Source organism: Salvelinus sp. IW2-2015, unplaced genomic scaffold, assembly GCF_002910315.2.
Source record: "Salvelinus sp. IW2-2015 unplaced genomic scaffold, ASM291031v2 Un_scaffold3700, whole genome shotgun sequence".
In the NCBI taxonomy this organism is placed as follows: domain Eukaryota; kingdom Metazoa; phylum Chordata; class Actinopteri; order Salmoniformes; family Salmonidae; genus Salvelinus; species Salvelinus sp. IW2-2015.
This window is the reverse complement of record NW_019944977.1, coordinates 1-12,691: the sequence shown is the minus strand read 5'-3', so window position 1 is coordinate 12,691 and position 12,691 is coordinate 1. Positions and strand designations below refer to the sequence as shown.

Genomic DNA, 12,691 nt, shown 5'->3' with positions numbered 1-12,691 from the left:
TCCATAGTAACATCTGACAAAAATATCTAAAGACACGATAGCTAGGAGTGGTGGGTGTGGAGTCAAGCGCTGAGAGCAAAGTTCCAAAAGAGAATGTTTTTTCCAAGCCAAAAACAACAGGCACAAATGACCACAAAAACAGGAACGAAAACAAACTGTACAGGAATAAAACACGACAGACAGAAAAATAAACAAGCCCGCACAAAAGCAGGCTGAAGGATTAAATAGTCCTGAATTAACAACAGACAAGAAACAGGTGAAAACAATCAAGACAAAACCAACAGAAAAGGGAAAAGGAATCGGTGGCAGCTAGTAGACCGGTGACGACGACCGCCGAGCGCCACCCGAACAGGGAGAGGAAAACACCTTCGGTGGAAGTCGTGACAAGCAGCAGACTTTGCGAAAATGTATATTTGTGTCATTCTCAAAACTTTTGGCCACGACTGTAGACCTTACGGTGAAATGCTTACTTACAAGCCCTTAAACAACAGTGTAGTTCAAGAAGAGTTAAGAAAATATTTAGCAAATAAACTAAAGTAAAAAATAATAAAAAGTAACACAATAACATTACAATAACGAGGCTATATACAGGGGGTACCGGTACAGAGTCAGTGTGCGGGGGTACAGGTTAGTTGAGGTCATTTGTACATGTAGTTAGGGGTGAAGTGACTATGATATAGATAGATAATATACAACAAGGGGGGGTGTAATAGTCCGGTGGCCATCTGATTAATTGTTCAGAAGTCTTATGGCTTAAGCAGAAGCTGTTAAGGAGCCTTTTGGTCCTAGACTTGGTGCTCCGGTATCGCTTAGCGTGCGGTAGCAGAGAGAACAGTCTATGACTATTTTATGGGCTTTCCTTTGACACCGCCTGGTATATAGGTCCTGGATGGCAGGAAGCTTGACCTCAGTGATGTACTGGGCCGTACGCACTACCCTCTGTGCTCGGCATCTGACTGTAAGGCGCTAGTTGTCATACCAGGCGGTGATGCAACCGGGCAGGATGCTCTCGATGGTGCAGCTGTAGAACTTTTTGAGGATCTGGGGACCCATGCCAAATCTTTTCAGTCTCCTGAGGGGGAAAAGATTTTGTCGTGCCCTCTTCACGACTGTCTTGGTGTCTTTGGACCATGATAGATTGTTGGTGATGTGGACACCAAGGAACTTGAAACTCTCGAACCCGCTCCACTACAGCCCCGTCGATGTTTATAGCCTGTTCTCCACGCCTTAATCTGTAGGCCACTAACAGCTCCATAGTTTCGCTCACATTGAGGTAGAGGTTGTTGTCCTGGCACCACACTGACAGTTCTCTGACCTCCTCCCTATAGGCTGTCTCATCGTCGTCGGTGATCAAGCCTACCACTGTTGTGTTGTCAGCACACGTAATGATGGTGTTGGAGTCGTGTTTGGCCACGCAGTCGTGGGGGAACAGGGAGTACAGGAGGGGACTAAGTACACACCCCTGAGGGGCCCCAGTGCTGAGGATCAGCGTGGCAGACGTGTTGCTACCTACCCTCACCAACTGGGGGCAGCCCTTCAGGAAGTCCAGGATCCAGTTGCAGAGGGAGGTGTTTAGTCCCAGGGTCCTTAGCTTAGTGATGAGATTCGTGGGAAATATGGTGTTGAATGCTGAGCTGTAGTTAATAAACAGCATTCTCACATAGGTGTTCCTTTTGTCCAGGTGTGGAAGGGCAGTGTGGAGTGTGATTGAGATTGCGTCATCTGTGGATCTGTTGGGGCGGTATGCGAATTGGAGTGAGTCTAGGGTATCCGGGCGGATGCTGTTGATGTGAGCCATGACCAGCCTTTCAAAGCATTTCATGGCTACCGAAGTGAGTGTGACGGGGCRGYAATCATTTAGGCYGGTTACCTTCGCTTCCTTGGGCACAGGGACTATGGTGGTCTGCWTGAAACATGTAGGTATTACAGACRCAGCCAGGGASAKGTTGAAAATGTCAGTGAAGACACCTTCCAGTTGGTCCACGTATGCTTTGAGTACACGTCCTGGTAATCCRTCTGGCCCTGCRGCTTTCTGAATGTTGACCTGTTTTAAGGTTTTGCTCACATCGGCTACTGAGAGCGTTATCACACAGTCATCCAGAACACCTGGTGCTCTCGTGCATGCTTCAGTGTTGCTTGCCTCGAAGCAAGCATAAATGGCATTTAGCTCGCCTGGTAGGCTCGCGTCACTGGGCAGCTCGCGTCTGGGTTTCCCTTTGTATTCCGTAATAGGTTTCAAGCCCTGCCAMATCCGACGAGCGTCAGAGCCGGTGTAGTAGGATTCAATCTTAATCCTGTATTGACTCTTTGCTTGTTTGATTGTTGTCTGCAGATGCAAATGTTGCCTGTAATCCATGGCTTCTGACTGGGATATGTACGTATGGTCACTGTGGGGACGACGTTGTTGATGTGCTCATTGATGAAGCCGATGACTGAGGTGGTGTACTCCTCAATGCCATTGGATGAATCCCAGAACATATTYCAGTCTGTGCTAGCAAACAGTCCTGTAGCTTAGCATCCGCGTCATCTGACTACTACAGTATCAATACTGAAGTCATTGGTACTTCCTGCTTTAGTTTTTGCTTGTAAGCGGATAGAATTATGGTCAGATTTGCCAAATGGAGGGTGAGGGAGAGCTTTGTACGCATCTCTGTGTGTGGAATAAAGGTGGTCGAGAGGTTTTCTTCTCCTCTGGTTGCACATGTGACATGCTAGTAAAAATTAGTTAAAACTGATTTAAGTTTGCCTGCATTAAAGTCCCCGGCCACTAGGAGTGCTGCATCTGGGTGAGCATTTTCTTGTTTGCTTTTGGCCTTATAGAGTTGGTTTAGTGAGGTCTTAGTGCCAGCTTCGGTCTGTGGTGGCAAATAGACTGCTACGTATAATATAGATGAGAACTCTCTTGGTAGATTGTGTGGTCTACAACTTATCATAAGGTACTCTACCTCAGGTGAGCAATACTTCGAGACTTCWTTAATAATAGATATCGCGCACCAGCTGTTRTTGACAAAAAGACACACACCCCCACCCCTCGTCTTACCAGTAACATCTCTGTTATACCGGTGCATGGAAAATCCCTCCAGCTCTATATTATCCGYGTCGTCGTTCAGCCACGAATCATTGAAACATAAGATATTACAATTCTTAATGATAATCGTAATCATAGGTCATCCATTTTATTTTCCAACGATTGCATGTTAGCAAGTAGAATTGATGGCAGTGGGAGTTTACTCACTCGCCGACGGATTCTCAAAAGGCAGCCCGATCTGCGTCCTCTTTCTGCGTCCTCAAACAACGCAAAAGAACTAACAAAATAGCACAGAAGAGGACAGATCATATTCTGTTGCAGAGAAGATACGTTTAGATAGAAAGATAGAGATGGATGAAGGAGGGAGGAAAAAAGCATGACTTCATACTTCTCTGTGGAATGTGTGTTTAATGAAGCTTGTCATTCTACAGCCTAACCATAACCCTGTCTTTACTTTAAGAAGCTGACTGAACAGATTCTGCTGATAGGAAGAGACGCTTAGGGGGAGAGAGAGAGCGAGAGAGAGCGAGAGAGAGCGAGAGAGATAGAGAGAGAGAGAGAGAGAGAGAGAGAGAGAGAGAGAGAGGTAAAAAGTGTGACTTCATTCTTCTCTGAGGAATGTGTGTTTAAGGCTGTCTCTTATACACATCTAGATGTGTATAAGAGACAGCACACACACATTCCACTCCACACCTGCACAGATGTTGCCTACTTCTCATTACCTGTCTGTCAAACCAGTCCCCTCCTTCTCCTCCTCATGGTTTAATGGGGTAGTAAAGGAAGAAGACTCATCATTCTGTCCTTAACACCGAACACCTCCCTCTCTCTCTCTCTTTCTCTGTCTCTCTCTCTCTCCTTCCTCTCCCCTCCTCTCGTTCTCTCTCACACAGTCCCTCCTCATTCTCCCCTCTCTCTCTCTCTTGGAGGTAAACCCCCCTCCCTTATCTCCGCATCTCAGCCTTATGACATGCAAACACATGTTGTTCACTGCTGGGTTTTCTTCTTTCGGCTGAAGGGACCACTGGCAGTGTCACAGGGCTCATAGTGGACACTGGGATGGTATGGACCTGCCTTACCAAGGATAATACAGCTGCTCTTACAAGACTCTCCTCGGGACTGTAAATCCACTGGAATTCTCTCTTCTTGTTGTCTCTCTCTTCAGCTGGGTTCTGTGTTCTGTGTTCTGTGTTCTGGGGTCTAAGTTCTGGGGTCTGGGGTCTGGACAGTTCCTCTTTCCCTCCTTAACAACCTCTCCTGCACAGTGTCTCAGATACAGGTAAGAAAATACTACATATGAATTTGATTCATTCTCTGTCATGCTCTCTCGCTCTCTCTCTGTCTCTCTCTCTGTCTCTCTCTCTCTGTCTTTCTCGGTCTCTCTCTCTCTGTCTTTCTCTGTCTCTCTCTCTCTGTCGCTCTCTGCCTCTCTCTCTCTCTCTGTCTCTCTCTGTCTCTTGTGCTTTTCTTATGATATCCTTCAGAACATTGTTTTAGTAAAAGGGTAAGTCAGCAGGTATTATTAGCATAGGCATATGCTATAGATGTGATCAATTCAAACTAAATTCAAGTCAATGTAGGACATGATGCTACAGTTGTTGATCCACCACCACATTATTCGGAAACGACAAGGAAAAAACTACTCAGCCTGTGCTAAAACAGGGTCAGGGAATAGAAATATCGGGAACAGCCACCAAGGAAAAGTAAGCTTAGAGAGGTCTTTGAATAATGAATATAATTCTTTGTGTTTTTTGAARCAGGTCATAAATCAGTTTTGTGCAGAATTCTCAGCGCTGAATCTTGAGCATGCGTCGGGAAACAGATCCAGACTTGAAACAGATGTGATGTTTCGTCTCGATCCAGGTGGAGAATCCTTTTTAAATGGCAAATTTAAATGTAACTGAATTACATTTTTTTTTTATTCTGCCCCCCCCCCATCTGCACTGGCATTCTCAACTATTCTGGAGTAAAATGACCCACTTTATTTTTATTCAAATGAATAAGAAATGTTTTATTCTGTGTTCAGTTTCAAGTCATGTCACTGTAGTAGAGTTGACCTTCTATAATCCTATCAAAAATGAATTATTGATAATGTTGACCTATAGGCCTAAACAGAATATTGAACTGGTCCCGTGTGGCTCAGTTGGTAGAGCATGGCGCTTGCAACGCCAGGGTTGTGGGTTCATTCCCCACGGGGGGACCAGGATGAATATGTATGAACTTTCCAATTTGTAAGTCGCTCTGGATAAGAGCGTCTGCTAAATGACTTAAATGTAAATGTAAATGTTCTCTGTGCAGATAACAAGGCAGACAGCCCACTGACCACCGTGGCTTCATGACAGGATCTCCAACCAGTTCCCATGGCGATGTGTGAATGACCAGTAGCCACTCTTCCAGTCAGTCGTCCGCCCCCTCACAGACACGGCCAGACTCTGGACACAGTGACCGTTCTATTGAAGGATATACAGGGTCACCGTGAGGTTGAAGGTCAGGGTCACGGTGAGATTGAAGGTCAGGGACACGGTGAGGTTGAGGGTCAGGGACACGGTGAGGTTGAGGGTCAGGGTCACGGTGAGGTTGAGGGTCAGGGTCACCGTGAGGTTGAAGGTCAGGGACACGGTGAGGTTGAGGGTCAGGGTCACCGTGAGGTTGAGGGTCAGGGACACGGTGAGGTTGAGGGTCAGGGGTCAGGGGGTTGAGGTTACCTCTGTAGTGCAGTGTTGTGATGGCCTGAGCCCCATGTTCACACCACCTCCCCTGGGGAAAATCAGGAGACCCAGAGCCCATGAACAGTGGACCGACTCAGGCTCAAACCACAACGAACAGAAACCTAGATGAGGTGGACATGGACCATAGGCCTCTCTGTGAAGCAGATCCCATAGAGAGTGGACTGACCCTGGGTCAGACGTGGGACATGTATGAGGTGGACCAAACCTCCACTATGAGCTGTGATACTGAGGTGGAGCTTGGGACGGGGACTGAGACTACTCCACACATACAGGTGTGTCCTACAGAGTCTGGTCTGGTCACAGAGGTGAATGGACGCTCTGGGAAACAGCGTGTTAGAGAGCCTATAGAGGAGAGGGAGAGGCCTAAGGAGATCCCTTCTCCCCCCTCCTCTCCAGTCTCCTCTCCGCCCCTCTCTCCTGGCCAGACTCTGGACCTTGTTGCCCTTGATACCCCCCAGGAAAGGTGTCTAGATGCCCCAGGGGCAGGCGAGGCTAGTTCCATGGAGCTGTTCTGTATCGTAAAACACAAACCCAGCGCTATCGTCTTCTCTGGAGAAGACAACATCGACAACGTCAGCCCACCTAGAGTCTTCGTCACCCAGAGCCTCGATGGAGAGGAGTCTTTCTCGGGCGATGAGGATGAGGGTGGTGATGATGTGGAGGAGGAAGAGGATGAAGAGATCCCTGAGCTGCCGCAGTATAAGGAGTTCCTGGTCAGCCGTCGCYGTAGAAACGTGAGCAGGAACAGGAAGAGGCTGAGGAAAGGACAGGAACTCCCGCCCACTGGCTCTCTGATTGGCCTGGGCTCCACCAATAAGACCAGGTTAAAGGCCAAGGAGGAAGAAGATGAGGAAGAGGAGGAGGAGGAAGAAGAGGCTGAAAGGAAGCAGGTGAGAAAAGCAGTACTACTCTATATTCACCACTAGAGGGCGCCATTAGTGCATTTCTCTCACTGAAATAACTGTCTTTATACGATTGTTGTGTGTGTGTGTGTGTGTGTGTTGTGTGATGTGTTGTTGTGTTGTGTGTGTGTGGGTTGTGTCGTGTGTGTGTGTGTGTGTGTGTGTGTGGGGTGTGGGGTGGTATGTGTGTGTGTGGTGGGTGGTATGTGTGTGTGTGTGTGTGTGTGTGTGTGTGTGTGTGTGTGTGTGTGGTGTGTGTGTGTGTGTGTGTGAGAAAATTATGAAAGAAGGAGAGGTTGGCAGGCATTCTCGAATTCCGCTCATTTTTCTCTGGCGGCAGCCCTGGGCATCCCCAGCTCCCAGCATGCAATGTGCCAGCAGGCGTTCTGTGAGCGTGCTCCTGACCACGTCTCACACCTGTCAGCGAGGTCCGGGGCCGGGCTCCTGGCAAGCTTCTCTAATGTCCACTGGCAGGGTTCCTAACGTTCCACTGGCAGGTTCTCCTCACGTTCCACTGGCGACGTTCTCCTCACGTCCCACTGGCACGTTCTCCTAACGTTCCACTGGGCAGGGTCTCTAACGTTCCACTGGCAGGTTCTCCTAACGTTCCCACTGGCAGGGATCTCCTAACGTTCCACTGGCAGGTTCGCCTAACGTTCCACTGGCGCAGTTCTCCTAACTTCCACTTGCAGGGTCTTCCTAACGTTCCACTGGCAGGGTCTCCTAACGTTCTCCAACGGGCAGGGTTCTCCTAACGTTCACTGGCAGGTCTCCTAACGTTCCCCACTCCTCCAGGCAGTCACAGGTTTCTTCCTAACGTTCCACTGGCAGGGTCTCCTAACGTTCCACTGGCAGTTTCTCCTAACGTTCCACTGGCAGGTTCTCCTAGGACTGTTCTTCTGGCACAGTGAATGTTTAGTGCTGGCTCGTCATGAAAGGATGTTTCTATGTGGTGTGGTGTGGTGTGTGTGTTGGTGTGGTGTGTGTGTGGGGTGTGGTGTGTGGGGTGTGTGTGTGTGTGTGGTGTCTTTGTATTTGGATAACAGTGTATGATTTTCTCCTGTTCTATAGTAATGGTGTTCTGAGTGCCTGGCCTAGTATCCCCTATATAGTGCACTACATTAGACCAGAGACATATGGCACCCTATTCCCTATATAGTGCACTACATTAGACCAGAGCCATATGGCACCCTATTCCCTATATACTGCACTACTTTTGACCAGAGTCTATGGGCCCTGGTCAAAAGTAGTGCACTATATAGGGAATAGGGTCTCAATAGTGCTCTGGGCTGTTAAAAGAATTGCACTACAGGGTTCCACTTCAGGTGCAGACCAGGATTTTAAAGTCAGTGATTGACAGAATGAAAAGACTGCTGTTTGTGTCTGGACGTCTCTGTGTGGGGGGTTGAGCAATGGCTGTATATGGATGAAAGCCATCGACACCATTCGTTCCTGTGTTGTGACTCAGTAGTGGGTTGAAGACAAATGACGTCGGTTAATAAGGTGAGGTCTCATGAAGTCATAACATGGAGTTTGAGCTACTCCAGGAAGTGACGTTGTAGGCTAGCTCAGTGCTGCCCCCTTCTCATTGACTACCTCAAGTTGAAGGCCGACCGGGGTACTGCAGGCTGCCATTAGCAACTAAATTAACCTCATAACTTCTTCTGTGTGCGATTTTAAAATAATCAGTTATTTTATAATAATCAAATAATCAGGAACATACATCTGGTGTATTAGAAGCAATTGTTGGTACCAAGATTGAACACAAAGATTCCCATTTATCCATTCACTATAATGAGAGATCCTGTTTTCTGCAAACAATGCCTGCAGTACCGCGGTCGGCCATGAACTTCCATGGCTTCAATGAGAGGGAGAGTCGTCCTCCCCTGGAGCAGAGCCAGACCCACATTCTTAGGATGTCTGTTACTCTGTTATGGTTGTCCATGTCTGTTAGAATGACTAGTCAGGGTGGAATCAGTGTAGTAACTAGTCGTAGTCAGGGTGGAATCAGTTTAGTAACTAGTCGTAGTCAGGGTGGAATCAGTTTAGTAACTAGTCGTAGTCAGTAAAGAAGGGTTAGTAAATAAGACTGGTTAATAGTAAATAAGACTGGTTATTAAATAAGACTGGTAATAGTACAATATAGGACTGGAGTTATATCGTAAATAAAGACTGTTAATTAAGTAAAATAAGACTGGTTAATTAGTAACATAAGACTGGGTTAAAGTATATAAGATGGTTAATAGTACATAAGACTGGTTAAAGTACATAGGACTGGTGACTAGGAAATAAGACTGGTAATAGTAAATAAGACTGGTTAATAAAACATAAGACTGGTAATAGAAATAAGACTGGTAATAGTAAAATAAGGACTGGTTAATAGAAATAAGACTGGTTAATAGTAAATAAGACTGGTTAATAGTTACATGATGATGGTTAATGTCAACATAGGACTGGTTAATAGTACATAAGACTGGTTTAATAGTAAATAAAAGACTGGTTAATAATACAATAAAGACTGCGTTAATAGTAAATAAAGACTGTTAATAGTAAATAACTGGTTAATAGTAATAAGAACCTGGTTTAATTAGTAAATAAGACTGGTTAATGTAAATAAGACTGGTTAATCAGTAAAGTAAAAGACTGGTTACAAGAGTAATAAGCTGGTAAATAATACATAAGACTGGTTAATAGTTAATAAGACTAAATTAAGCTGGTTGTGGTTCGGTGCTTAAACGTTTGGGTTAGCAGTTCAGTTGATAGTCATGTCTATCTGGACATGTATTGTGCGTTGGAACTCACTCTTGTCTCTCCGTGGACCTTAATGGACCTCTAGGGATTCAAGATGTCAACTTGACTCAATCAGATTAAGGTCACTCCCCTCTGGTCGGTCAGGATCCCAGTGTGAGGTGTGGTTCACTGTGTTCGTGCGCGCAGGCATGTTTCAGTGTGTGGTGTTGTCCCCCCCCCCCTTCCCCAATAAACCCACTGTCCCCCCCCCCCTCCCTTCCCCATAACCCATCCCCCCCCCGCCCCCCCCCCCCACCCCCCCCCCCCCCCCCCCCCCCCCCCCCCCCCCCCCCCCCCGCCCCCCCCCCCCCCTTCCCCACAACCCATTGTTTCCCCCTCCCTTCCCCAATAAACCCATGCCCCCCTCCCTTTCCCACAACCCATTGTTCCCCCCCGTCCCCATAACCATGTCCTCCCTCGCCTTCCCCACCAAACCCATGTTCCCCCTCCCTTCCCATACCACCCATTTGGCCCCTCCCTCCCCTTCCCATAAAACCCATTGTCTCCCCCCCTGCCCCGATAACCATGTTTCCCCCCCCCCCCCCACAACCCCAGTGTTCCCCCCTCCCTTCCCCACACCCATTGTCCCCCTCCCTTCCTACTAACCCCTGCCCCCCCTCCCTTCCCCACAACCAATGTCCCACCCCTTCCCCATAACCCATGTCCTCCTCCCTTTCCCATAAACCATGTCCCCCCTCCTTCCCCAAACCAAACCCATGTCCCCCCTTCCCCCACGCAACCCATGTCCCCCCTCCCTTCCCCACCAAACCCACTGTCCCCCCTCCCTTCCCCACAAAAGCCATGTCCCCCCCCTTTCCCAGAACCCATGTTTCCCCCCTCCCTTCCCACAACCCGATGTTCCCCCCTCCCTTCCCCACAACCCATGTCCCCCCCTTCCCCTTCCCCATAACCCATGTGTCCCCCCCTTCCCCAAACCCATGTACCCCCATCCCTTCCCCATAAACCCATGTCAAACCCCTCCTTCCCCATAACCCATGCCCCCCCCCTTCCCCATAACCAATGTACCCCCTCACCTTTCCCATAAACCCATGTTCCCCCCCTCCCTTCTCCACAACCCATGTTCCCTCTCCCTCAACCTCCGCTCAACCTTTAACCCTTTCAGGGTTGAGGGACACCTACTGAATGAGAGGATTGTGGATTTGATGGAGTGATTAGAGGGACAGAGAGAGAAGATCTTACTCCAACATGGATTACTCTTTTTATTAAAATCTAGCCATCGCTTGCCATCGCTGCCAACTAACAGGGATGTTGAGGATTTGTTTTGAAAAACTTAATTTTCAATTCCCCAGACCTGTTCTCTCTCTCCAGCCCTTGATTGTGTCACCTGAGCTGAGTGAGGTACTCTTCACTGGTCGGTCCTCCAGGAAATGAACAAGCTTTTCTTTGTTTCAACCCCAGCAGTTGCTAGGGGCAGATAGCAAGCACATAGGGTCTCTTTGAGGATGCGGGTACGCGTGCGTGCGCCGCACACACACCAACAAGTACCCCATCCCCAGCCCTACTACTCTGATCGTGTCGACCATTTTGTGATAGCTTCATTTATGATTGGCGGTAAAAGCCATTTCCTGTGAGCCGCGACCCCAGATCTCCAGATTCCTATCAGAGACACAGCGGACCGGCACGCTGTGTACTGTGGATGACTAATTAGAACTGCTGGGAATGAAGAGGAGGGTGAGGGGTGGCGGGAGGAGAGAAACAGGGGAGAGACTGTGAGGGAGAGGAACAGAGGGAAGATGGAAAGAGGGGGGGAGAGGAAGAGGATGAGAGAGAAGAGAGGGAGAGTGGGGAGAGGACAGAGGCGGAGATGGAGAAGAGGGGGGTGAGAGGAGGGGAGAGAGGGAGAGGAGTGAGGAGAAGGACAGAGGGAGATGGAGAAGAGGGGGGGAAGAGAAGAGGGATGGAGAGAAGAGGAGGGAGAGTTGGGGAGAGGACAGAGGAGATGGAGAAGAGGGGGGGAAGAGGAGGGGGAGAGGAGGGAGAGGATGGGCAGTGGGGAGAGGACAGAAGGGAGATGGAGAAGTGGGAGGGCGGAGAGGGGAGGAGGAGGAATGGAGAAGAGGGGGGGGAAGACGTGGAGTAGGAAATTTCAATTAGCTATGAATAGCAAACAGCACACACCACACACACACAAACACACTTCTACTCACTCACAGTGCATCTCTCTTTCATGTTTAGAATTTAATGTTGTGTCCCTCCAACCTCAGTTTATCCACAGAGGACTGGGCTCTGTACGCATCCGTGTGTTTCAACTGGTAGCTTTAATCCACAGAGGACTGGCTCTGTACGCATCAGGTGTTTCAACATGTAGTTTATCCACAGAGCGACTGGCTCTGTACGCATTCAGTGTGTTTCAACTGTAGTTTATCCACAGAGGACTGGGCTCTAGCACTCTTCCACACCCCCCCCCCTGCCATCCTCTTACAGCCTTTCCTCTACTAGTCTCCTCACTAGTCTCCTCTACCATCCTCCTCTTACAGTCTCCTCTACCACCTCCTCTACTAGTCTCCATCTACCAGACCTCCTCTACCAGCCTCCTTACCAGCCTCCTCTACCAGCCTCCTCTTACCGCCTCCCTCTACCAGCCTCCTCTTACTGTCTCCTCTACCAGCCTCCCTCTTACACAGCCTCCTGTACCAGCCTCCTCTATTTTCAGCTCCTCTACCAGCCTCCTCTACTAGTCTCCTCTACCAGCCTCCTCTACCAGCCTCCTGTACCACCTTCCTCGTACCAGCCTCCTCCTACCAGCCTCCCTCTACTAGTCTCCTCTTTACCAGCCTCCTCTACCAGCCTCCTGTTACCAGCCTCCTCTACCAGGCCTCCTCTACCAGCCTCCTCTACCAGCCTCCTCTACCAGCCTCCTCTACCAGTTCCTCTACCAGCCCTCCTCTACCAGCCTCCTCTACCAGCCTCTCTACCAGCCTCTCTACCAGCCTCCTCTACCAGCCTCCTCTGTTTCCATTGGTATGTCCCCACTCCGTGTTTGTTTGGGCAGGGCACAGGCCATTTTAGGGGCTTAATCTGGTCACATTATACGTGTTGGTGTGGGTGTGTGTTGTGTGCTGTAGTGTGTGTTTGTTCGTTGTGTGTGTGGGTGTGGTGTGTGTGTGTGTGTGTGTGTCGTGTGTGTACTTGTGTGTGTCGTGTATGGTGTGCCAACCTGCTTTGTAGTGGTGTGCTGCGTCTGCTTGGTGATGTTGCGACCAGGAACAAATGGTGCGGACATG

At 48.9% G+C, this 12,691-nt stretch overlaps 1 protein-coding gene across 1 annotated transcript; it reads left to right on the top strand.

The window, feature by feature from the left end:
• Positions 1–4,802: 4,802 nt before the first annotated feature.
• Positions 4,803–6,644, top strand: LOC112076354 (uncharacterized; the record flags this gene model as incomplete). Its single annotated transcript, XM_024143158.2, has 2 exons — positions 4,803–4,888; positions 5,324–6,644. A coding segment is annotated over exon 2 (834 nt), but the record flags the coding sequence as incomplete, so codon positions are not given.
• Positions 6,645–12,691: the final 6,047 nt, after the last annotated feature.